At 36.5% G+C, this 26500-nt stretch overlaps 3 protein-coding genes and 1 long non-coding RNA gene across 4 annotated transcripts in view; 2 read left to right on the top strand and 2 right to left on the bottom strand.

The window, feature by feature from the left end:
• The window catches only part of LOC115219343 (periostin-like), a 38043-nt gene extending 32329 nt beyond the window's left edge, over positions 1–5714 (bottom strand). The window contains exon 1 of the mRNA XM_029789503.2: positions 5708–5714. The gene's annotated coding sequence lies outside the window, so the exon portion shown is untranslated. The remainder of the gene's footprint in view (positions 1–5707) is intronic.
• Positions 1787–13514, top strand: LOC115219504 (transforming growth factor-beta-induced protein ig-h3-like). Its single transcript, XM_029789679.2, has 6 exons — positions 1787–2023; positions 5256–5473; positions 7189–7375; positions 9916–10014; positions 11001–11114; positions 13285–13514. Exons 1-6 carry the CDS (start codon positions 1867–1869, stop codon positions 13398–13400), a joined length of 891 nt encoding a protein of 296 aa, XP_029645539.1. The 5' UTR covers positions 1787–1866; the 3' UTR covers positions 13401–13514.
• A 4742-nt stretch (positions 13515–18256) lies between these two features.
• The window catches only part of LOC118765956, a 10245-nt gene continuing 2001 nt past the window's right edge, over positions 18257–26500 (bottom strand). The window contains exons 2-3 of the long non-coding RNA XR_005001863.1: positions 21518–21522; positions 18257–18337 (exon numbers count right to left, since the gene is read on the bottom strand). This is a non-coding gene — a long non-coding RNA (uncharacterized LOC118765956). The remainder of the gene's footprint in view (positions 18338–21517; positions 21523–26500) is intronic.
• LOC118765953 (transforming growth factor-beta-induced protein ig-h3-like) overlaps positions 23247–26500 on the top strand; it is a 15046-nt gene continuing 11792 nt past the window's right edge. The window contains exon 1 of the mRNA XM_036508871.1: positions 23247–23460. Within this exon, the coding sequence (XP_036364764.1) occupies positions 23301–23460 (160 nt within the window). The 5' untranslated portion in view covers positions 23247–23300. The remainder of the gene's footprint in view (positions 23461–26500) is intronic.

Below are 26500 nucleotides of genomic sequence, written 5' to 3'. Positions count from 1 at the left end.
TAGATTGATAGATAGATAGATAGATAGATAGATAGATAGATAGATAGTAACGGCATAGCTGTTTTAATTTTCTTTCTGCTGGAGTATGATGCCTTTGAGAATGAGGATTTTTGTTCGTTAGAACAAACATGATACTTCTTTTCAGTGTATAATTGAAGTTACATACCGAGACCATTATTGTTTCTGTTGTGTTACTTGAATAAAGCTAACACTTATGTTTTCTTGAAAGGATTAACCTTGAAAGAATAAAGACAGCGTAACGATGACGTAAATGCAAGCGGAACGTAACGGGAAACACAAACAGCTATATCTTCCAAGTAGTTTGACCGGATCAATGTAACAGCGAAAATTTACTTCAACAAATCTGTTACACACACCTGCACACAAGCACCTATTTCATAGATTTCTAAGAACAGCACAAGGCTGTAAATTTTGGAGTGAAGGGTATAATCGATCACATTGATATCATCTCTTCATTGGTGCTTATTTTACCAGTTGTTTAAGGATTAAAAGCAATGTATATTTCGATGTGATTCAAACTTAGGAACCAATTGAACACAACTAAATAACGCTTCATGTCTCACCCGATGCTCAACCAATCCTACCAGCCCGTAACCTATCATAGTAGAATGTCAAGGAAGGCCTCAGTTGTCTTTGGTTGATCGGTTCAAGAGGACTTTGTAAATTTTCTCTTGCTGGATTGTGTGGTCTATGCTACAATCCCAAAAGGATAATTGCTTAGAGACAATTATTGCTGTATTATCTTCAAGAAACAGCGTACAAGTGAATTAGCAGAGTCGTGAGATCGTTGGACAGAATGCTTTGCGATATTTATCTCGGCCTCTTACGCACTGTTTTCAAAACCTACCGAGGTTTCCCCCCACCCCATCTATCTGGGTTTAAGAAAACAAAGTACCAGAAGAGCAGTATTTATTCGGTCCCTTGCGTTCTGAGTTCAAATCCTTAAGATATCAGCTTTGTGCTTCATCCATCCAAGATCGATACAGAAAGTAGGTCGACGGAAGCGTTAGATCGTTGGCTCCTTATGTCCTGAATTTAGATTCTGCTGAGGTACACTTTGCTGTTCCTCCGATCAGGTTCTATAAGCAAAGTACCAGTCTTGGGTGGCGGGCCGCCGGAAATCTGAGATCGTTTGCAGTGTTCATCCTGGCTCTCTGCTTCTGAATTCAAATTCTGCTGAATATGACTTAATCCGTCGCCTGATTCAATGTCACACCAGGTCCTTGTGCGAGTTCAACAAGTCCACTCTGTTGCAAAATTGAGAATCGAGTCTCCGGGAAATTTACAAGGCCATGAACACAGTCATTCCTTCTTCACTGATAAATAAATAAAAAGGAAACTACCTTGCTTGATGGTGCGCTCCCTATATCAATCACACAAGGATAGATTGAGAGAGAAAATTGGTTACTATATTAGACAGGGAAATGGGCTAGGTATAATGTTCCTTGTTCGCTTGTATAGTTGATGAAGTCTTTGTTAAGGGGAAAGTTGTAAGCAATTATTGACTAGATCCACATACAATGAACAATACCGAGCCGACAGCATATAGTGGTGGTGGTGGTGCGAAGAGAAGGAGAGGAAGCGGTGGGAACACAAAAGTATATGCTGCTGTTTCGGCTCTTATGTCTCGTAATCACATATCTTATCACTAGTGATACATCCGTCATGCTAACACATACGTACCCCCTCACACATCTATACCCAAACCAACACAAATGTATAGATACACGTATATATACAAACTCTAACACCCACACAAATTCACTTATACTTACATGCAAATCGCATATAAATTTCGATTAAAGACATATTTTAGCAAGGTACAAGACAGAACGGCAATACAAGATGAAAGCTCTTTTCTTAATTGTTCTCTGTGTGGTTGGTGCTTCCGCATACAGTAAACACAATTTAACTTTGGTAGAAGTCGCAAAGAAATATGGCTTCAACACCATGTTGGAACTGGGTGAAAGAGCTGGCATAGCTCACAAACTTAACGAATCAGGTATGCATTTTACACACGGTATATACATATATATATATACACCACTCTTTCTTCCTCCTCTCTCTTTTTCTTCATTCCCTTCGATTCTATATGACTCACCCTCCGACATATTTGACCCCGTCCTTTCCCGTTACACACTTCTTGACCTTTTTTTTTAATTCTGTATTCGTGGCTTCTCTATTCAGTTCAATTCACATCTGCAATGAGTTAACTTGGAAATTCCAAGCGACAATTTAAACTTCATTTAATTAAGGAAATCTCGGCCTGATGATTAACTAAGTTGAGGACCCCTTATTGAGTAAGTAATTCATAAGAGGATCAGCTAGTTAAGAAACATATGTAGCCTGCATTTTACCCGTCCCACTTTCTCAATTTGGATTTATATTCGCATTTGTAGCAGCTCTGCTTGCTAACTGCTAACTGTGTATTGAAACCATCAACTTATCGAATTTCTTCGTAATTTCTATATGTGAATAGTGTGTAACATTCGATGCCAATAAATTGTTATTGTTCATTATTGTACACATTTTATCACCTGACCATGCAACAGTTTGTACTGGCTTACATGTTACCAGTAACGCCCTGACATACTATATGTGTATATATTATATATATATATATATATATTAATATTAATATAAAAAGGATAAGATCGTTAATCTAAATATCGATCTTATCAAGTGGCCAGCATGGGAATAAAAACCTTCAAAGGTAATAATTATTATTAAAATTATAATTTAGGGTATCTAAAAGATACCTCCACGCTGGAAATAGCAGCCAAATCTTGACTCTAAAATCACATTAAATGTTCATACAGCACCAGAAGTGAGGACAAAAGGACAAAATAAACTTATTTTGTCCTTTTGTCTTCTCTCCTGGTGCTGTATGTACATTTAATATATATATATATATATATTATATATATATATATATATAATATAATTTTATATATATATATATAATATATATATATATATGTGCATGCATACATATATATATATATATATAATATATATATATATATATATTATATATATATATAATATATATATATATATATATAATATATATATATATATATATATGTGCATGCATACATATATATATATATATACATGCGTACATACATACATATGTATGTATGCATTTTTCTGTTTTTAATCATATGAAGTCTTCTTCTAAGGAAATCTTCTTCTTCTAACAAAGATACAAATCTCCACAAAAACAAAATCACATTATAAATTTGAGAAAAGTTTTTCATATTTTTACTCTTCCACTTACAGATTGTATTTGTAATGTATGAGTTAGCTGGTTGATTTCTTTGTCTTAAAATCTCAACGCATGCGACACCTAATTATTCACTCACAAAACTAGATATACCAATTATTCTTGGTATAAACGTGAATTTATAATTTGGGTTTAGATAGAGGTTCCGGTGTAGTTGTCCCTTGTTAACCTCTCTTATTTTGAATTTCAAAGAAATATTCACATCAGCAGGACAGCTGACCTCTATAACTGTATATACTTTTTCGACTTTATTGTTGGTATGGGTCTCCTGATTGTTTCTCATATTCTTAGACACCAATAGTAAATCTTTTTTAGGGGAAAGAATATATATATTTAAACAATCATATAATAGCAGTTTTAAGCAAAACTGACAATTGTAACTCCTAACTGTTTTTAAGAAAAGCTAGAGAGTCATTTCAACATTTTGCATTCAATTTGTTTACTAACTTTAATTTTTTTAAAATAATTTTTTAACCGTAAATAGAAAATACTTTGTTACATGATAATGCAAACTTAAAAGAAATTAATTCTGTTTCTTTTAAAAATATCTTTTACTATTTTTTGCTCTTTTGAATTACATGTATTCTACATAAGTTTGATTTTATAACACAATACCTGTTATTTAAAATCTATTGGATAATGAGTTTTGTTAAGAAAATAAAATTCAAAACATAATATAGTATTAAAAATAAAACAGAAATGTTTTAGCTTAATACAGAAAACGTTTTAATCAAAAATATTAACTTAAATTCTAAAAATTTGCAATAAAAAGCAAAAAATTATTAAAAACAAAACAGTACAAACGCTATTTGTTGTACAATTTCAGAAATTCATTTAGCAAATTTTAACAACAGCAGCAATATTTTAAGTTTTCTTCTCTTCCTCAGGCTTAATTACTGCTTATTCTGTACTTTTCCAGGTTCAATACCTAGGAATATTCTGGGATACTGCACCCGCATTTATCATTCTAATCCTCTTTATACCAGGCAACGTTCCTATCACTAAAATTAATTATATTTACCTTTATAATTTGAAAAAATGATACTACTGTAAATTTTTTAAAATACAAATTTTGTTCAAACTTAGAAATTTTGTTTGCACCTGAAAATAACAAAGCATTAATAGCTGTATATCTGTTACAAATGAATAAATTTTTTTAACAATTTTTATTATAAAATAATGTTACATCCTAATTAGATAATTGATAATTAGTTTTTTTAATGAGCGAATTTTTTTATTTTAATATGTTTTTAATATGTACACATTTTAATAAGTAGCACATTCTTTTCAAATCAATTACCTGTATTTTTCTTTTAAAATAACTGAGACACTTTGATTCAAAATCAATTTTCTGCCTTACACTTCTATGTTTTTAATGAACAAAATTTCTATAATTTTATCTCAAAATGTAGCTTAGGACTGGACCATTATTACTAAAAAAAAACCGCATTCAATTTGGCTGAGAACCGAATTAGTAATGAAGCCTAGAAATGTTCACTTGTAACTAAAAGTTGACCTAAAGAAGATATTCATCCACTGCTGTGGGTGAATAAAACTGATACATGTGCACATATGTATGAAAATGTGCTTGTAAATGTATGTGTGTGTGTGTGATTGTGTGTGTGTGTGTGTGATTGTGTGTGTATGTATATATATGTGTGTGTATGTATGTGTATATATATATATATATATATAATATATATATATATATATATATAAAATGTTGAATCGTTAATCCCAACATTTTTCTCTCTCCATTTTTTCTCTCAAAGCTTTCTGTCGAAGAGCGTAGGCTCGAAACGTCAAAGACTTTTCCATTCTTCCCGACCGTCAAACTAATACATCTGCTTGTTGTTTCCTCACCTGTCTTCGTCTTTTGCTTTCTGTAAGCTTGAACTATATATATATATATATATTTATTTAATTCTTCCCATATTCGTTAAAGGAGAATGGACTGTCTTTGCACCGACCGAGCGGGCCTTTACCGACATGGGCCCTTTCTTTCTTAATATGCTGAGAAATAATAGCGCTGGGCTAGAAGCTTTTCTCAAATACCATGTTGTACAAGGTAAATTCATGTACGAAGACCTTCAGAAAAATGATTTGGAATTAACCTCCCTCTCTGGGGTGAAGATCCGCGTGAACGTTTACCGAGCGAATCAGGTAAGCATATATATTTCCCCTATTTACTGTATTTACTCTTGTAAAAGTGTTAATTTAGAATTTTTTAAATCTATATTCGTAGCTTTAGCGTTGCCCCAGATATGTCGCACCCTAGTATTTTCGATTAAAATCAAGTATACCTTGAAGCGATTTAAAACTGGTTTATATTATAATTAGTGAATTGTCAGAGGAGTACCAACGAAATTTTGTTTCGGTATTTAGTTCTTTCATAACCTTCTGAACTCAAAACTCAAATAAAATATCGACTTAGCCTTCAGGATTCCATAACACAAGTACCAGTCAGGTAGTTAGAACATAGAATCGACTATTCACACCATTAAAATTTGTGACATTGAGCCAAATGTTAGAAAATGTCTTATTCCTGGTAGAATTTATGTGAGTAGCGGGTTACTACCTGTAACCTTAGGTGTCCACAAGTTTTCAGTAGTTTTTCCTGATAATCATTATTATTATTATTATTATTATTATTATTATTATTATTATATTATTATTATTATTATTGACTTGACTAAGGTTTGTTATTCCTGTCGGAATTTATGTGGTTAGCAGGTTACTACTAACTAGGGTACAAATATACGAAGCCCAATATACATCATGACTACCCGTCTGATAAGGGTATACGAAACACATGCATCACAACCATATGTGCGCGACATGGTGATCTCATATCACGATAAATAGCGCATGACCTTGCAGGTGGGGTTAGAATTTTCTTCAGCTCGAGTAGCCCATCCCACTCAAAAGGTCCCTGAATAAGGTTTAAGGATGTTGAACAAAAAAGCCATGTTTCCAGAGGTGAATTATTCAAACCCCAAAGAATTCCTCTCAACACATGGCTAAGATGCTCCCCCACTACTGCTCGTAGTCAGAAGTACACATGTCATCAGTCACTAAGGGACATGCTTAACTGGTTAAAGTCATGCAACTGACAAGCAAATTTATGATATTGAGAAGAATATTTGCTGTAGCCCATCTTTTATACCAAGACAAAACAATGTACAGGATAACACTTTCAATCAGTTTAGATCAGAAGCCATTATAATACTCTTTTACTCTTTTACTCTTTTACTTGTTTCAGTCATTTGACTGCGGCCATGCTGGAGCACCGCCTTTAATCGAGCAACTCGACCCCGGGACTTATTCTTTGTAAGCCCAGTACTTATTCTATCGGTCTCTTTTTGCCGAACCGCTAAGTGACGGGGACATAAACACACCAGTATCGGTTGTCAAGCAATGCTAGGGGGACAAACACAAACATACACGCACACACATATATACATATATATACATATATACGACGGGCTTCTTCCAGTTTCCGTCTACCAAATCCACTCACAAGGCATTGGTCGGCCCGAGGCTATAGCAGAAGACACTTGCCCAAGATGCCACGCGGTGGGACTGAACCCAGAACCATGTAGTTGGTTAGCAAGCTACTTACCACACAGCCACTCCTGCGCCTAATAATAATAATAATAGTTAATAATATTATTATTATTATTATTATTATTATTATTATTATGTGTTGGTATATTCACTAATGGGATTATCATTCTTAGAGTATGAATCTCATCTTTAGAAATTAACCTTTTTAAAGATTTACATCTGCACGAGATTTTGATTTGTTTGCGATAGCTACCCTTCGTGTTATATACTTCTTTCTTTTGTTTTTCTTTTGTTTCTTTGTCTTTTTGTAGGTTGTCACTATTGAAGGGTGTGAACTAGTAAACACCAACAACATAGCCACTAACGGTATTTTTCACGTCATAAACGATGTAATGCTCCCTCCTTCAGACAACTTGTACAACACTATACTCAGCACTCCAAGATATTCCATTATGGCATCTCTGCTTAAGAAGAGTAACGTGCACAAAGTATTAGAGAGTAAGTAGGGACCAAATCTCACCCCAGTTACACACATACGCTACAATCTTACAAAGTGAACACATTGAACAATGCACCCTTTCATATACAGAATGACAGATGCCCACATGTGGGACACCTTTTCCATAGGTCTACTCGATGAGAACCAGCCTGGGGCTAAACAACATCTATAATATGTTTTACATATATTTATATCTCTCTATATATAAAAGGCAGTTTGTCTGTCTGTGTGTCTGTCAGGTTGTACCCTCACCCTGACCACGGCTTTCAACCGATTCTGATGAAACTTGACACACACATAGCCCAATGTTATAATTCAAAACTAACGCAGTGAAAATTTTGAAAAGTTCCCCCAGTTCTGAAAAAAATTGATAAATTCGACATAGGGTCGAGAATCTAAGCTTTTCATATGCAACACATTTTCCGTTGTAGTTTCTGCAACTTGCAATCGATTTTCACCAAACTCATGGTGAAGCTTAATGTTACCCTAAGACAGACAGACAGACAGACAGATAGATAGATAGACAGACAGACAGACAGACAGACAGACAGACAGATAGATAGATAGATAGATAGATAGATAGATAGATAGATAGATAGATAGACAGACAGACAGACAGACAGACAGATAGATAGATAGATATATAGATAGATAGATAGATAGATAGATAGATAGATAGATAGATAGATAGATAGATAGATAGAGTGACATACAGGATATGAGGAGTTTTCGTCAGGATGACTCAACCTAATAGGTATGCGTTCCATGTGCTCAAATAGGTGTACCACCAAAATTCCAGTTAGAACAGCGGTTGAAGTTGTGGTTGTGTGATTGTCTTGCTAAAAAAACGGCTAATGGTGGTTTCCCTTTGAGTCAGCAGGTATAGGTTAAAGTAGTGAGGGAAGGCAAACAATTAATCAAGGCAGAACAAGGACATTTGATTTCATTTAATGCAATTTTTAAAATTTTACTTCATAATGAATGGTAATGATAGTACAAATTCATAGTCTGTGATAGCTGTTTCTGGAATATCCCAGCTATAGGAGCATTTACAAATCAGGCATCCCATCATCAGAGAAATATATGATTTGACGGTGGAAGATACTTATTAATACTTATTGTGGTTCATTATGTTCAGTAGGATAGGAAGGTCCAATTAAATCCAGTTGGATCGTATAAATCCATGATCAGACAGAGTGGTTAAGTGGTACAGCAGGGTAAGGAGAGGGAAAGAATTGTCGTGCAGTACTCCATATTGAGGGAAAATGAAAGTGAAAACTACTAGATCCAGCGTTGAGCATGGAATAAAGATACATTCTGGTGAGAGCCAAAAAAAAAGGGGTATGTATTAGCTATATATTATTCAGTATACTGAAGGGTATTCATTCCAGAGGGAGAATGGATGCTAGCAGTTTCAAAGTTGTGAAAATAATGTGTAATTATTAGCAACTTTTTTTCCATCTTATAAGAAGGATAAATACACAATCTTTCTCTGCTATTTTTACAGCTATACTAAGTTCGAAATTTACTTTCTTGTCAGTAATATATGTATATATATATATATATATATATATATATATAATAAATCTCTGAACGAGGTATAAACTGTAGCTGCACGACATCGTGAAGTATATTTGCTACTTAACCCTTAAGGGTGGATGCTATTGTAGCTTCAAGCCCCGAAAGGATGGCTTCCCTTTGCAAATACTGATAGGGCACAGAAAGTGTATCAATAGCCAACTGGAGGAGGTGTCCTCCTGGGGCTACAAGCTACAGTAGCATCCACCCTTAAGGGTTAGCCACAGTTAAGAGGCAAATATACTTCACGATATATATATATATATATATAATATATATTTATATATATACACATACATGCATATATGTGTATGTGAGAGCATATATATATATATATACACACAAAAACAAATGTGTATGTATATATGTGCTTGCTTCACGTCATGGCCTACTATTCTTCCTTTTAATGACAACCAACAAAATCTCACACTGAGCACTAAATCCAATACTTTTTGCCTTTTGAACTTCTTACCTGCCTGCTTAAACTTTTTACATATCAACGTGCAGGCTTTCAAACTGAACTTCAACTACCTCTTCATGTGAACATGTAAATTGTTCTACTGACCAAAAATCTTCGCAACCCTTTTAATATATGCAAAATCTCGTCTTTTTTTTTCCAAGCTTTTCGTATACTGAGTATGTCTCGCAGACAAAGTCTAGTAATAATCTGTATGTGTGTGCGTGCGTGTGCGTGTGCATGTTAGTGTGAGTGTATGTGTATATATACATGCACACGCACACATACAGAAACACATGCGCACGCACACGCGCGCTCATGACAAACATGTATGTGCGTACACGATTGAAACGTGATAGTAACAATAATCTTAGAGTAACGACAGACTGAAGGCTCAGATCAAAATAAATACATTCAACTACATTTATTGAGTAACTGGAGAGGGGTATCTTATATTCGTTGTAATAAATAAAGTAACTGCTACAATTCTTCTCAACCTTTCAGGTGGACTCTACACTGTTTTCGTACCGAACGACGATGCATTTCACAGACTACCAAACGCAACCCTGCAGCATATCTTCAACGATGTCGCCCTCATCGAAGGTAAGAATCGAAACCTAGTCGCTCTTAGCGCCATTTTGAAATGTTGCCCTTGTATAATATAGTTTATTATTTTGTACGTCGAGACTAACAATCAGCCTCGTAAAGTATCGCAAAATGAGTACAGGAAACATTCGACAGCACGTTCCCTAAGAATTTTCAGCACAAATTTTATGAAACAAACTACAAGAATCTACAATCTTGGCGGACGAAATGGAAGCTTACGAAGTTTGAATGCATGAACACCTCTGGTTACATACATTCTTGAGAATATGGCGAACAATTGGCGGCTTTGGGGAAAAGATTGTTTGCCAACATAACACGGTAGTCCTGGTTTAGGACGAATGTTGTTGTAATTTAGCCCCAGGAGACATCATCTCCAGCTGGCTATACGACACGATCTGTGTCCTTATATTTTCGAACAAGGAATATAAGGGCACAGATCGTGTCGTACTAAACACTTCATCTAACTCTTCATGTGAACATGTAAATTGTTCTACTGATAATACTAAAACATGATACCTTTATATACAATAGCTTCGTAGGCAGGGGAAAAGATGGGTCAGCAAAACCATTTAAAATCCTGCAATGGGATTTTCTCAATGAATTAGTAGCTTCTTTAAATTTTCGCGGATTCCCAAACTTATAAGCTCACTATTTTTCAGAGTATCCTGAAAAATATCTTTAAATATTTACATATGTTATACGGTACAGTATATCAATGGCTTGTATATAGTATATATATATATATATATATATATATATATATATATATATATATATATATCTATATATATATATATATATATATAATATATATATGTATATATATATATAATGTATATATATATATATATATAATATATATATATATATATATAGATATATATATTATATAATATATATATAATTCTCAATATCTAAGAAATTATTTCAGTTCTAAATACATTAACCAAAAAATGTTGTCACTTTTCCTCTCTATCTCCCAGTTCTGATGAAGTACCACATTGTTCACGGAGTCCTGTGGAGGGCTGGAATGCACACAGAATACCTGCCGACTCTTGCAGAAGGTAAAAGACTTCTCATCGGAGAAAGCTTTTTCGGTAAGAATTCTAATGTCACTTCCATTTGTCTTCAACTTTTTCTTTCAATTTCTTCAGTTGCCTTTTGTTTCCCGTTTTTTTCGTTGCCTCTCTCTCTCTCTCTCTCTCTCTCTCTCTCTCTCTCTCTCTCTCTCTCTCTCTCTCTCTCTCTCTCTCTCTCTATCTATCTATCTATCTATCTATCTATTTATCTATCTCTCTCTCTCTCTTTTCATTCACTTTTTCTCTCTCTTTCTCCGCACATACACACACACACACGCACACACAAACATACATATTCTCCTTTCATTGACACTCTAGTGTGCGGTCTACCTGGGTGCTTACACTTTTGCGTGCAGTCTAACCCTAAACTTAAACCTATATCCGGTCCTAACCGTAACCCTATACCATAAACCTAACCCTTATCTTAAATCCTAACCTTAAATATTAACCCCAAATCCTAAAGCTTAACCCTAACCCTAAACTCTAACCTAAACTGTAAACACTAACCCTACATCGCAACAATAAGCTTTAAATCCAGTTTCTCTTCGGTCCTCTGCTTTTCCTATGGGACAATGACCAATAGATGTTCAGGATAGGCAGCAGCGGCATTGATACCACCAGCCTGTAACTCTTTTATTATTTTATTACTTTGCAGAAGAATGTGTCGTTGGGTCAGTTTAGCTCCATGGTAAAGCACAGACGCGTAATCACAGGGATATGAGTTCGAGTCTCATGGCTGGCCGCCGACAGATTTTTCTGCAAACTATGGATAGCTTATCCTGTTAATGCTATATTATTAGCATTAACCTGCGTTTCATCCCTTCGGGGTCGATAAATTAAGTACCAGTTGCATTCTAGGGTCGATCTAATCGACTGGCACGCTCCCCAAAAATTTCGGGCCTTGTGCCTAGAGTAGAGTCGTTTGTTTTATGATATCAACTTGGTTGTGACTGAGAGATAACAGTTTATTCAAAGTAGTCACTCTCAGCTACCACCATGGCTTCAAAGCAACTCCGGAACATGACACATTCATTCTTCACTGTATCTGTGGGAAGGTCTTCAAACACCTGCTTGGCTTCGATGTTGTATGCAGAGCGGTTAGTGTCTTTCTCAACCGCGTCCCACACATAATAATCCATGGAATTAGAATGCCAGAAAGTGGGGTTGGAGAAGTCATAGAAATTCCTCTACAACTACTTCTGACACTTTCTAGTGGTATGGCAAGAAGCCGAATCCTACAGCCACACATATGTTCTTCGAGCATATATATATATATATATATTACGCTGAAAGTTAACAAACAGTTTGCTTTAGAAGCGTTGAGATGTTTTGAAAGATACAGATAAGGAAATAATTTTATTCTCAAACGCAGGATAATACTAATAACATAGCATGAACAAGATAAACTATCCATATTTTGCAGAAAAACATATCGTTGGGTCTGTTTAGCTTCATGGTAAAGCACTAATGCGTAATGACAGAGATGTGAGTTCGATTCTCATGGCTGGCCGCCGACAGATTTTTCTGCAAAATATGGATAGTTTATCTTGTTCATGCTATTTTATTAGCATTATCCTGCGTTTGAGAAAAAAAAGTATTTCCTTTTCTTTATATATATATACATCTGGGAAAAACTGGGATGCGACTTATATAAGGACAAACACCACACACACACACATATATATATATATATATATATACATATATATATGTGTGTGTGTGTGTGTATATACACACACTTATGTATTTATTTTGCAAGATTCCTGATGTGAAATCGTGTGTTGAAACAGAGATTGTTATACTTGGGTATGGTCTTCTTTTTTTTGTCAACTAAACACTCTATATAGTCGTTCTACACTTCATCTTTATTATTATTCTTATTTTAATTTTCTTTCTCCGAAATCTTTCGTCACACATCCTGTGACCTCTTCAACGACTCTTTATCCCACGTATCTCCTCCTCTTCTGTTTAGCCCGTTGTCTTTCTCAGAAAGTGAGTCAAAGGACACTAAAATAATAATAATAATAATAATAATAATAATAATAATAATAAAGCTGAAGTGCGAGAATATAGTACATATGGTTATTTGGCAATAAAAAAAATTACCATCTCCAAATATAACAATGTATGTTACCAACATATACATGCAAATAAGAATAATACTTATTTTTACTTAAACCCATCACAGGTTTCATCACAGTAGAAAATGGTTACATCCTCAACCGAGACATTGGTGCAACAAACGGCGTGATCCATGAAGTATCCCGCATGTTGAAACCCAACGATGTAGATATAACCAGTTAAAAGAAACGTCTGCTTGTTCTTGTCTTGTGAACTGATAAAAATTTGGGGCATCATTATCTGTATATTTCTGTTGTAAATAAATAAATGAAAGAATAAAACAGCTTCAGCAAAAAACATAGTTGTCAGTGTCGGTAAAGTGAATTTATTAAAGTTTTCAAGTTTAAATGGTTTCTATGCGATAGAATTCATGCAGCACGGATTTTTGTCAGTGAACAGGTCGCGGTCTTAAAGCGACGAAAATATTTTGACAAATTAAACTTAAATGTTGAAGTGAATCGAATGGCTTTTGTGTGTTTCTTAAATGGCTTACAAACACCTTCCACGCTGCAATTGTTTTCGTTTCAGCACACGATCTCAGATCAAATCACTTGCTATGCAAGTACATCTCCAGAATTCATATCTCCCTGTGGAAATATAAATTCTATCGTTTTGAGTAAGGCTCTTTATCAACACACACACACACACACACACACACACACACACACACACTCACACACACAAACAACACACACACACACACACACACACACACACACACACACACATATGTATCTTTTATCTTTTACTTGCTTCAGTCATTGGACTGCGGTCATGCTGGGGCACTGCCTTCAAGGGTTTGGTTGAACAAGTCTACTTTGGTAATTATTTTTTTAAAGTCTGGTACTTATCATATCGGCTTCCTTTTACCGGAACGCTAAGTTACGGTAACGAAAACAAACCAGTACTGGTTGTAGAGCGATGGTGGGAGACAAACACAGACACACACATAGATGTATACATACATCCACACAGACACGCACACACACACACATAGATATTGTTACGGAGGTGAATAAACAGGGGAACATTGTGCTCTAGTTCCTTTGGTTGGAGTTGAACCAGCGCTCCAGTTGTTCGGGACGACGAAAATAATCTTTTGTCCTGCCACCGGCAACGGTAAAAATTAATGCGTTTCGGAAGTAACCTCTGATCCTTACACGGCCAGGGAAAGGTTATAAAAAAATAAAAATGCCACCCTTTAAAATGCGACGGACTGGTGGTAGCGCGTCAGACAGCGAAGGGCCGGAAAAGGGTTCAGTTGGGAGAGGCGGCACAAATACCGCAATTTATGGCACTCTTAAAGTATATACAAGTTAAGGTGGATTAGCAACAGAAACAGTATCAGTACTGAATAGCAACCTGTATAGCGACCTTAACTTGTATGCCATATAAAGGTTGCTATTCAGTAATGACACTGCTCTTCTGTCACTAATCCTTCTCTCTTCTCTCTCTCTCTCTCTTCCTCTCTCTCTCCTCTCTCTCTCTCTCTCTCTCTCTGAATATATACATATATATATATATATATATATATAAATATAGATATATTATATATATATATATATATATAATATTATAATATATATACTAGCAGTATCGTCCGCCGTTGCTCGGGTTGTAAGGGAAATAACTATATAAGCATTTTTAGAGTGTTATAGCCAAAAAATAGCAAAAAAATGCATTAAAAATTGAAAAAAATTAAGGTAAATTTTTTTTTAAATCGTTGACACATCGTAGCTATTTTTAGAGAGTTACTTCCCTTATATAAAAGCGAAAAAGTGCATTAAAATGGAAAAATATGATGGTAAATTTTTTTTAAATCGTGGACTCATCGTAGACGCGCGCTAATACCCAGAAGGGCTCGATATGAATCACGACTATAAGATACCCGCTTTTGGTTAAACTGCACCGCAAAATGTGGGAGTAGTTACGAATCTAAATCGTAGGAGACAGACACACAACTTCACTCTTATATAAAGATGCTTTTTTTTTCAGTCATAGAGTTAGATTTATGAAGGTCTTCAGTAGAAAATCCTTCGAATTCTGACTCGCTGCTTCATATAATGAAATTCGTATCCATTTTTTGTCAGAATTACAAATTTTGAAAACACAATAGGAACAAATTTCGGAAAAAAATCTCCCATAATTCACGGAATTAAAATTACACTTCGATTTTTGTACAAAACTGTATTTGAAGTGTTACGAAGTATAATACGTGTTTTCACGAATGTACTAAAGAGATTTACTCTGATATTCTCATTTAAATATGAATAGGTAAATTCGGGCGGTTTGGTAATGAAAGGGTTATATAAGTGTCGTCTGTTTATACATAAACACTGTTTCATACTTTCAGTTTAGTCTTCCTCAAATCACTCTGTCGCTATTTACTCTCTTCCAAGAACATTTTCACTCACTCTTATCTGTTAGCTTGCCATACATTTTACTCATGTATCTATCAGCGTGATAGACAGAAACAAATATTACATCTAGTTTCACTTTATTCGTTGCACACTGTGTGTGTGCGTTTGCGTGTGCTGTAAACCAGACTAAGAAAAGCATTTGACATACACACCAGAATGTGAGTTTTCTGTAAATTTTGCTTAATTGGAGTTTAAATTTTAAAAACTGGACTGGCAAAACCCGATGCATTCTACTCTTAAAAATGCTAGGTAAATTGTAATTGAAGAAATCCTATATTGTAGATTTCTATAACTGACAAAGGGAGGCAGATAAAAATGCCTTTATAATAATATATATATATATAATATTATATATATATATATATATATATATATATATATATATATATATATATAATCAGTTAGTTGTCCATAAACCAGGAAAAAATTATATTCAGTATCAGAAAAATAGAGTGACTATATTTTTATATCATCGTGCTGTATATTATTCGTTATGTATATATAACAGTTCAGACAGTCAGCGCAATCTGGTGGTAGTATTCTACTATGTTTATATGCCATAACCAGTGATATACATCTCAACAAATATATATATATATATTATGTATGTACATTCTTTAAAAACATTTCAACATACACCTTAAAGTTTCGCACACCCGTTGAAGGAACCTCGCTCGTCGTAGTATCAGCGTGGGATCAAAGAACTGGCAGAAAGGCAACTTCATACGGTGGAACTCGATGGTCTCTGCATTTAATGCTAGGCTGGTTTTATTGTAACGTGACGAGTAAAGCAAATAACTTTCCAAAATATTGCAAAGCGTTTGACTCATCACAATAGGTTTTAGAGAAAACACATCAAAACCAGATCGAAAAGAAACATTAGTTGGTGGCACATATGTCTTATCAAAATATTTTATGTTAAAATCTTATTTTAAACACAACATACTCTTGTAACAAACACCAGACGAGCCAAAGAAGGCAGGAGAGGCTCTACGTAGGATAAACAATAAGAATGTGCGCCTGACACAATGGTCACACTTTTGCCAGTCTGTTAGAAAAACATGGAAACTGAGACAAATCTAAACAAACAAAAATCAGAGCGTAAAAGTAAATTTGACTATAGCAATTTTTTAAAAATATAGATAATAACATTATGTCCTAGAATTCTGGTCTAAACAAAAATAACAATTTGTCATAGAATGTCTTCATCCTAAAATCTTTAGGGAAGGTTTTTATGCATCTGCAGAATTCGGAAAGTAAGTGTCATTCAAATAAGAATATAAGCTATATTCAAACTGACATGGTTATAGAAAGATTTATCGAATTTTCAAGACAAATCGTCAGTCCATCAGGATAAAGATACATATTGAATGAAATGTTAAGTAAAAAGATTCCCTTAAAATTGGTCAAATAAAGAGATAGATTTTCCTACTTTGGGATATTTTGCGCATATATTTTTGTATGTATATTACTTCCTATTATTATTTTAATTGTGGAAGCGCGTGGCTTAGTGGTTAGGGTGTCAGCACCATGATCGTAAGATTGTGGTTTCGATTCCTGGACCGGGTGACACGTGTTCTTGAGCAAAACACTTCATTTCTTGTTGCTCCAGTCCACTCAGCTGCCAAAAATGAGTAACGCTGCGATGGACTGGCATCCCGTCCAGCTGGGGAACACATACGCCATTGAAACCGGGAAACCGGGCCCATGAGCCTGGCTAGGCTTTAAAAGGGTGCAATGGCCCAGTGGTTAGGGCAGCGGACTCGCGGTCGGAGGATCGCAGTTTCGATTCCCAGACTGGGCGTTGTGTGTGTTTATTGAGCGAAAACACTTAAAGCTCCACGAGTCTCCGGTAGGGGGTAGTGGCGAACCCTGTTGTACTCTATCGCCCCAACTTTCTCTCACTCTTTCTTGAGTAACGCCGCGATGGACTGGCGTCCTGTCCAGCTGGGGGTAACACATACGTCACAGAAACCGGGACTGGACTGTAGAGGGGCGAGGGACAATTTTCATATTCATTTCTGTCCATTAGCTGATTACCAGGATGGAATTGTGGTCTGGTGCATTATCCTGTCAAAAGTACCACAGACCCGAGTGGAAGAGCTTTGGTCTTTTGCGATGGGATCTCTTCCTGACCTCCCTCAAAACCTTCACAAAGTGCTCATAGTTAACTTTCTGGCCAGAGGGAACCCAGTGGAAATAGATGATGCCCTTTCATCATAGGCTTCCTAGTGGATTTGATTTTCCTGGCTTTCTTAGGTCTACGGGAGCCAGGGTGCTTCCATTGGGCACTCTGTCCCTTGGTCTCTGGATCATAACAATAAATTCAGCTTTTGACCATGTCACCAGACACTTAAGTACTCTTGGATTAGCGGTAATAAGCTTAACCATCTCCTTGTTGTCACCAATGCGTCTTTCCTTCTGTATGTCATAGAGCACCCTGGGAACAAGCTTTGCACAAATCTTGTGTGTGTTTAGATCTTCATGAATATTTCTCTGTACAGCTGTCACACCAAGCTATATGCTTATTGCCTTTATTGACACACAGCGGTCTTCATCCAGAAAATTACGAATTTTCTCAACCAGTTCTAAACTTCTGACGTCCTTCCCCCTCTCATGTCCTCTCTACCATCTTTGAACCTATTGCGCCAGCGAAAAACAGATGCTTGGCTCATACCAGTTAATCCATAATCAGTCTGTCTGGAGCATTTTATGAGTTTCTTTGGTATTTTTGCTCAGTTTAACACAAAACTTCATTGCATAAAGAACTTCCAAATTGCCTTCACGTCCCGACTTCATTCAGTAAACTACTCAGCTGTGGCAAACAGAGCTTTGTAGAGTGTGTTCAGAGTGCTGTTATAGCTGTCTCCTTCAGTCTGGAATAACAAAAGTTGGCACGACAGCTTATTAGATGTATAGTAATGGTATACTCAGATCACAATATTCTAGGAGAATTATAACCTCCTCTTCTAAAAAAAGTCTCAGACCTTTTGAAATGCACCTCGTATGTCATTACTTCAGGTATATACAGCCAAAAAGTGAGAGCTAGAGATGCTAGATATAGGAACACATAGTGGTACTAAAATGAGTTGAACTTAAACTCCGAAATCTTTATCGAGAACTAGGTCCACGAGGTAATGGTTGAATATAAGAGAAAGCCAGGTGAGCTGATATGGTGAAAGTGATGCAGATAATATATAGATAATAGATATAAATATACACATATACATATACACAGGTAGATATACACATATATACGTAGAGAGAGATATATAGAGATATATATAACTAAATATATTCAGAAGATAAACACGTATGTACAAGCACATATATATTTATATATCATTACCAAGACCGCACGTCTGGTACTAGAAGAAAACACCTTTAGATTCGATAATAAAACATATCGACAAAAAACGAGTACGGCTATGGGTACGGGGTTTGCACCCTCATATGCTAACCTAGACATAAAATACTTGGAAGAAAAGATTTACGAGAAGGTAGAGAGAGCTTTTAATCATGATTGCAAGAAATACTTAATTAAAAAGTGGAAACGTTTCCTCGATGACTGCTTCATCTTTTGGGACAAATCAAATGAGGGGCTACATATATTTAATAATATACTCAACATACTTCATTCATCCAACATACTTCACTCATCCGAGAGAAACCAGTTTTATTCACATAAAAATACACAACTCCACAATCACAACTGGCATATTAAAAAAACGGACACACACCAAAATTTGAATTTCTATTCTTGCTATCCCTCGCACATCAAAAGAGACATCTCATACAGCATGGCAAGACGTATCTGTACTAGATTTATTGGCCCCAAAATACGTCAAATCCGGCTCAATGAGTACAAAAGCTTACTAACAAAACAGAAATACCCCTTAGCATTAATAAACGATGGAATTAAAAAGGCGATGAAGATGAATATCACACAGCTAAGGATACCAAAGGAGAAAATTAATGAACACACGATGGCATTTATCAATACGCATAATCCTGGGGTAGCAAACATCTTTCACACTATAAAAGTAAACTTACCTGTACTTCTATAAAGCCCCAAAATGAAAAATCTGATTGATAAAAACCTCTAAGAAAAAAGTAGGCGCGAGCCAAATTTTCTCAAAAATCACCTCACAGGAAACTGAATCAGAATTCTCCACCAGAAGAATGTGGAGACAGCAGATGTGGAATATGCTACAACAACTTCAAATATTTAGAAAGTGGTCCCCACATAAAATTCAAGAGCAGATTCTCGTTCAAAGTAAATGCAGTTGTGAACTGCAAGACACAGAATCTTATATACTCTATTACTTGCCCCAACTGAAAAGAAAATTACATTAGCGAAACAAACAATTCCCTCTGCCAACGTGCAAGAATCCACAGACAACACATCTGACAAGAGGAATTGCGCAAGATTCCACTGAACAAACATCTAGAAACATGCAGTGAAGGAAAGTTCAAAATCTCCCCTTTTTACAAATGTTCTGAAAAGCAACGGCGCTACACTTCATCAAAAACTTTGATGTTTGAAAGAGAAGCAGAACTACATTTTGTCAAAAAGATTGGAAATAGAAACAGAGACAACATGCATGAACACCCCTTCAAATGAAACAAACTGTGAACACTATATGGTTAGTTTACACAGACGCTGAGTCCAGCTAATACGACCGGGATGAAGTAATGCAAATGAATGCTCCAATGAATGCTATTTTGCTGTCTAACAATATTCACATACCATGTAAGGTGACATCAATGCATGTTTCATGGTTTTGGTGCGTGTCGAGAAAGCTTCTTCATGGCCTTCTTACCATTTTATTTAGTAATGATGATGGATGAAGAGAAAACATTGCGTTCGCTGCCACCCCCCCCCCACCGCATTCTGTGGCGGATTTATATATATATTGAGAAAAAGGAGGCAGTCAGAATTTTGGATATTAGCTCTTTCGTTCGTTTATTGAACTCGCCAAGACAAAATTAAAATCAAAACGATAAAAACAACGTTTTCTTGCTCTTTTATGTGAATCGGATGTTTTCCGCTTTGTTTAGAAGAGAAAAATATTTTTGTTGTTTTGGAAAAAGTGGGATGAGAGAAAGAAAAGTAAATAAGGGAAAATATATATTGTTACGAACCTGCCGTCGCTCAACTCTAACTTGGGACCCTAAGTCGAGCGACGACGACGACCACGCTCAGTCAAACGGAAATCCGCCACAGAATGCGGTGGAAGGTGGCAGCGAACGCAGACGGGTGACCGGAGACAACAACAACAACAACAACAGGAAGAGAGAGACACAACGGAAGGCAGTTGCTTGCATTTAACAACAGTTTATACAATTGTTACAACATCAATCAAAACGTAATACATTGCAGATACATTAAAGAAAATACAGAGTTAAAAAGAAAAACAACAATCAATGCATGCACAATACAGAACGTCCGAAAACAATCCACATTAATGTTCAACGCAATACAGAGTTCGAAACTGTTCAAATTAAAGTCTTTCTCTTCACTTCAATTCTTTTTACACTTCAATGGATTACAGTTTATGTCACAATGTTCTTTTTCCTTCTTTTTCCTTCTCTTTTTACAGTTCTTTTGACACAATGTTCTTTTCCCTTTTTTAACACAGTTCACAAGTTCTTTTCTCTTTTCTTTTACATTTCACATCAATATCCAAAATTCAACAACAAAAATATAAACATTACCGCACGTTCCGAGTTTGCAACAACCTCAGCTCCCACTACAAATAGCCTTCTCGCTGTAATCTCCCTCACTTCCTCTCTATTGACAAGTCCTCAATCCCCTGTGTCTGTCTTTCTCGCCACGCTTGTCATCCTTGTCGTTGCCTCTCGCCTGACATCTCTCACATTCACTGTCTCTGCCCAAACTGACCGCTAACCCCAATGCCAGCCGCATTTATAAAGGGTAGCATTTTTATTTCTTTGTTAAACTTTCCCTGACCGTAGGGACCAAAATGTCACTTCCTAACTCATTAATTTTCCCTACAGATGACAGGACAAAGCCAAATAACTTGTTTCCCCAGTCTGTCCGGCACCAAACCACGAAACTGAGTCATAGCACTTTCCATTTTGACCTTCATATCAATATATACACGGAAGTAAGCACATAAATGTGAAACAAGGTGGAAAAAAGAGTACTCAAATACCAGCGGTAGTGTAGTATGTTTTATTTAAAAGCAGCAGAAATATAACAAAAGCTGTTACTCAGAGTTTCACGTTCCCGTTCGTCGGACAGCTTTGTTAAAATGGAATAGAAATAACGATATAATCAAAACTAGTTAAAGGATACACCTTTAAAAATGGATTTGTTTCATTGCTTATAAATTATAATTTTCACGCTGCATTACATAAATATTTTACAACAGTTATACCCATAATAGACCATCTATAATATACATATATACATCAAAATACACACATAAACACACACACACACACTCTCTCTCTCTCTCTCTCTCTCGCACACACATACGCGTGCAATACTACCAGAAAAGCGCAGAAACACCATATCAACAGCTGGGTATAAGGTTTCTTATTTGCTTATGTACCCGATGGAGTGTTTGTTGACCGGAAAGTTGAAAGCAATTATTGATCAGATCCACATACAATGAACAATACCGACGACGGGTTTCTTTCAGTTTCCGTCCACCAAATCCACTCACAAGGCTTTGGTCTGCCAGAGGCTATAGTAGAAGACACTTGCTCAAAGTACCACACAGTGGGACTGAACCTGGAATCATGTGGACCACTACGTGATCGAACTGTTTGTTAGACATGACAGTCAAATCACCCTCAAATCTCATTGTACTCAACTAAAAATGTGATGAAATGTGGTGAGTTCATGTGGTGGTGGTGGTGGTGGTGGCGGTGGCGGTGGCGGTGGTGGCGGTGGCGGTGGCGGTGGCGGTGGCGGCGGTGGTGGTGGTGGTGGCGGTGGTGGTGGTGGTGGCGGTGGTGGTGGTGGTGGCGGTGGTGGTGGTGGTGGTGGTGGTGGTGGTGGTGGTGGTAGCGGCGGTGGCAGTGGTGGTAGCGGTGGTGGTGGCGTAGGCGGTGGTGGTGGCGTAGGCGGTGGTGGTGGCGTAGGCGGTGGTGGTGGCGTAGGCGGTGGTGGTGGCGTACGCGGTGGTGGTGGCGTAGGCGGTGGTGGAGGTGATGGCGGTGATGGTGGCGGGGTGGAGGCGGGTGGCGGAGCGGATGGGGCGGCGGCAATGGGATTTGGTTAGAGGTCGGACGTTGAAGGGGAGGTTTGATTAGTAGGTGATGATGGTATGTGTAGGAAGTCACATGGAAGAAAAGCAAGAGAGGCGGAGTAGGAGTCGTGGTGATAGGGAGAAGGAGAGGAAGCGGTGGGAACACAATAGTGTATACCGATGTTTCGGCTCTTATGTTTCTAATCACATATCTTATCGCTAGTGATACATTCGTCATGCTAACACCATGCACACCCACTCACACATATATCTACCTCTAGATACACACATGCACACACATACACACACACACAAATACACACACATACACAAACGCGAACTCCCACACAATGTCACACCTGCATATAAATCGCATATAAATTCGATTGAAAGTCATATTTTAGAAAGGTAGAAGACAGAACGGCAAGAACACACCAGAAATGAAAGCCCTTTTCTTAATTGTTCTCTGTGTGGTTGGTGCTTCCGCATACAGTCACTTCAATTTAACTTTGCTAGAAATCGCAAAGAAATATGGCCTGCACGACATCTTGGTGGATCTCGGAGAAACAGCTGGCTTAGCTCAGAAACTTAACGAATCAGGTATGCATTTTACACAAGCTATTATATGTACTATCAGAAAGTGGAGGCGCAATGGCCCAGTGGTTAGGGCAGCGGACTCGCGGTCGTAGGACTCGCGGTTTCGATTCCCAGACCGGGCGTTGTGAGTGTTTATTGAGCGAAAACACCTAAAGCTCCACGAGGCTCTCTTTCAACACAACTTTCTCTCACTCTTACTTCCTTCCTGTTTCTGTTGTACCTGTATTTCAAAGGGCCGGCCTTGTCACTCTCTGTGTCACGTTGAATATCCCCGTGGGTACACGTGTCTGTGGAGTGCTCAGCCACTTACACGTTAATTTCACGAGCAGGCTGTTCCGTTGATCGGATCAACCGGAAGCCTCGTCGTCGTAACCGACGGAGTGCTTCCAACTATCAGAAAGAACGTCCCCGGGCGGTTTTGTTAGTCAAACTTGTGTGTGTGTGTGTGTGTGTGTGTGTGTGTGTGTGTGTGTGTGTGTGTGTGTGTGAGAGAGAGAGAGAGAGAGAGAGTGAGTGAGTGTTGGGGGGAGAACATTGCAAACAATGAATGAAATAAATCATTGAAATGAGAAAATAAAAACTCATTAAAAACAACTATCTAGTACCGAATATTTAAATTTGTGAACTTGAAATATTCAATAATAAAAGGAAATTCAGAGAGTAACTTTTCCTGAAAACTTCAATTCATAAAATATCTCACTTGCTTAGTAAATATTTCTATTGGTAATTTATTGTAGTTGTACTATATCTCTAATTTAAACAGACGTTTAGCAAGCTAAACATAGCAGCGATCACGTAGTTATTATTGTAAGGCTTATAGCGTTCCAAGCAGCCATACCAACAAAAATCACTTAATTTTTTTTTAATTATACCAGTATAATAAATCATGGAAGCCTCAAAGTTATACAGCTGTTTTATCTAACAGCATTCATTCGTGCATTCAATAAATAATATTCTTTACATTACGTATATAGAATAAACTGTGGGTTTTGAAAACATTGAAATGAATATGTATTTAATTATCATTAATGAAAATAGAGGCGAAAGAGACTGAGACACTGTTGCAAATGAAAGCGGAAAATTTCGCCTGCAAAGAATTAATATTGTTTATTAAATCTACTCCGCAGTGAATATAATGAATATTTAAATTTGTGAAAAACTTGAGTTCAAATATTCAATGAACTTCAGAATCGAAATTACAGGAAATTTCTTTGAACATGAATTTATAAAAAAATTCCAGATGGCCAAGCCTTTAATAATTTCTTCCTTTTAGTAACTGCTATATACCAATTAGTAATCGGCTCTCTCCATTATTATATAGATAGATGATAGGTATATAGATATGTTAATGTTTATGTGTCTGTCTATATGTATATATATATATGTGTGTGTGTGTGTGTGTGTGTGTGTGTGTGTGTGTATGAATGTATGTATGTATTATGCATGTGTGTGTGTGTATATATATATATGCATACACACACACACACACACACACACACACACACACACACATCTATGCATGCATACATGTATGTATGTATCTTCTCTGTACGGTTGGAATTTTAGCGCTTATTTTGACTGGTCATTAGCTCGGTGACAAGACTGCAAAGAAATGATAATTTGAAAAGCGGGAAAGAGTTTGACTCACTATTTTTGCCTCACTTTGCGTAACCATTCAACTTCTAAATTTTAAGAACGACTTGAAGACTTTTGTTATCCCAGTTAACGTGATCATCTGTAGCGATATGTATTATAAGGCTTCATTGTCTTTCTGAGAATTCAATTTCGACTTTGCACATATCCTGATGAACCTGTAATAAACGGTATAAAGCTAATGAAAAAAAAATTATTTTTTTTGGTTTGGTTTTTTGTGTACGTTGGGATGGATATTCGATTTGAAAACTCTTCATCGGTTGCAAGAATTTCTTCTGGCTGAAATTCTGAGTGATGTTGTTTTAGTGACAATTATTGGAGATTCATTGTGGTCGAGATTTTAGCGACTAATGTTACGTATGTTTCCCATTTATTTATTGCTGGAATGGTTGTTGATGTTAGGTTTTTATCAGTAGGTCAGTTAAAACTGAAATGCAGTAAGGTTTTGAATCACACACACACATATTAGGTACGTATATTCTTTGTATGTGCTGCAAGAGCGCTGTGCACCGACCAAAAATTCAGAAGTTCATCATAATTATTAAGTTCACTCAATAATATAGCTGTGGATGATATTGGGTAATTATTCTCGTTTCTGGTAACGAAAAATTGTGAAAGATGTTCTGATATATCATTGCATGTCTCATAGTTAGCAGTGTCATGATGTAATCTGGTTATAATCTGTTTTCAGATCTAATGATACATACTCAGAGACAAAAGTCGAATCTGGGGCTGTTGACATATCTATAAAATAAGAAAACAAAACAACGAAGTAGTAGTGGTTGTTATTTTTTGTTTTTTAATTACGCCAAAGTCTAAATTCAGCACGAAGTACAGTGGACACTTTTGACAATAACCCTTATAGGTCACTGTAAGATTTATGCCTGTGTGTTTATAGGCGTGACTGTGTGGTAAGAAGTTTGCTTCCCAACCACATAGTTCCGGGTTCAGTCCCACTGCGTGGCACCTTGGCTAAGTGTTTTCTACTATAGTTTCGCGCCGAGCAAAGCTTTGTGAGTGGATTTGTAGGCGGAAAACTGAAAGAAGCTGTCGTGTGTGTGTGTGTGTGTGTGTGTGTGTGTGTGTGTGTGTGTGTGTGTGTGTGTGTGTGTGTGTGTGGTGTGTTTCTCTGCCCACCACAACTTGACAACCGGTTTTGGTTTGCGTCCCCGTAACTTGGCGGTTCGGCAAAAGAGATCGGTAGAATAAATACCAGGCTTTAAAAAGGTAAGTACTGGGGTCGATTCATTCGACTAAAAACGTCAAGGGTGTACCCCAGCATGACCCCAGTCTAATGACTAAAATTAGCAAATGATAAAACATATATATATACGTATGTGTATATATATATATATATATATATATTGTTATGAGTTTGGCTAGTGCAGTT

This window comes from Octopus sinensis, linkage group LG14 (assembly GCF_006345805.1).
Source record: "Octopus sinensis linkage group LG14, ASM634580v1, whole genome shotgun sequence".
NCBI classification, from domain to species: Eukaryota; Metazoa; Mollusca; class Cephalopoda; order Octopoda; family Octopodidae; genus Octopus; species Octopus sinensis.
Note: the sequence above shows the minus strand (reverse complement) of the source record. Positions and strands in the feature narration are given on the sequence as shown.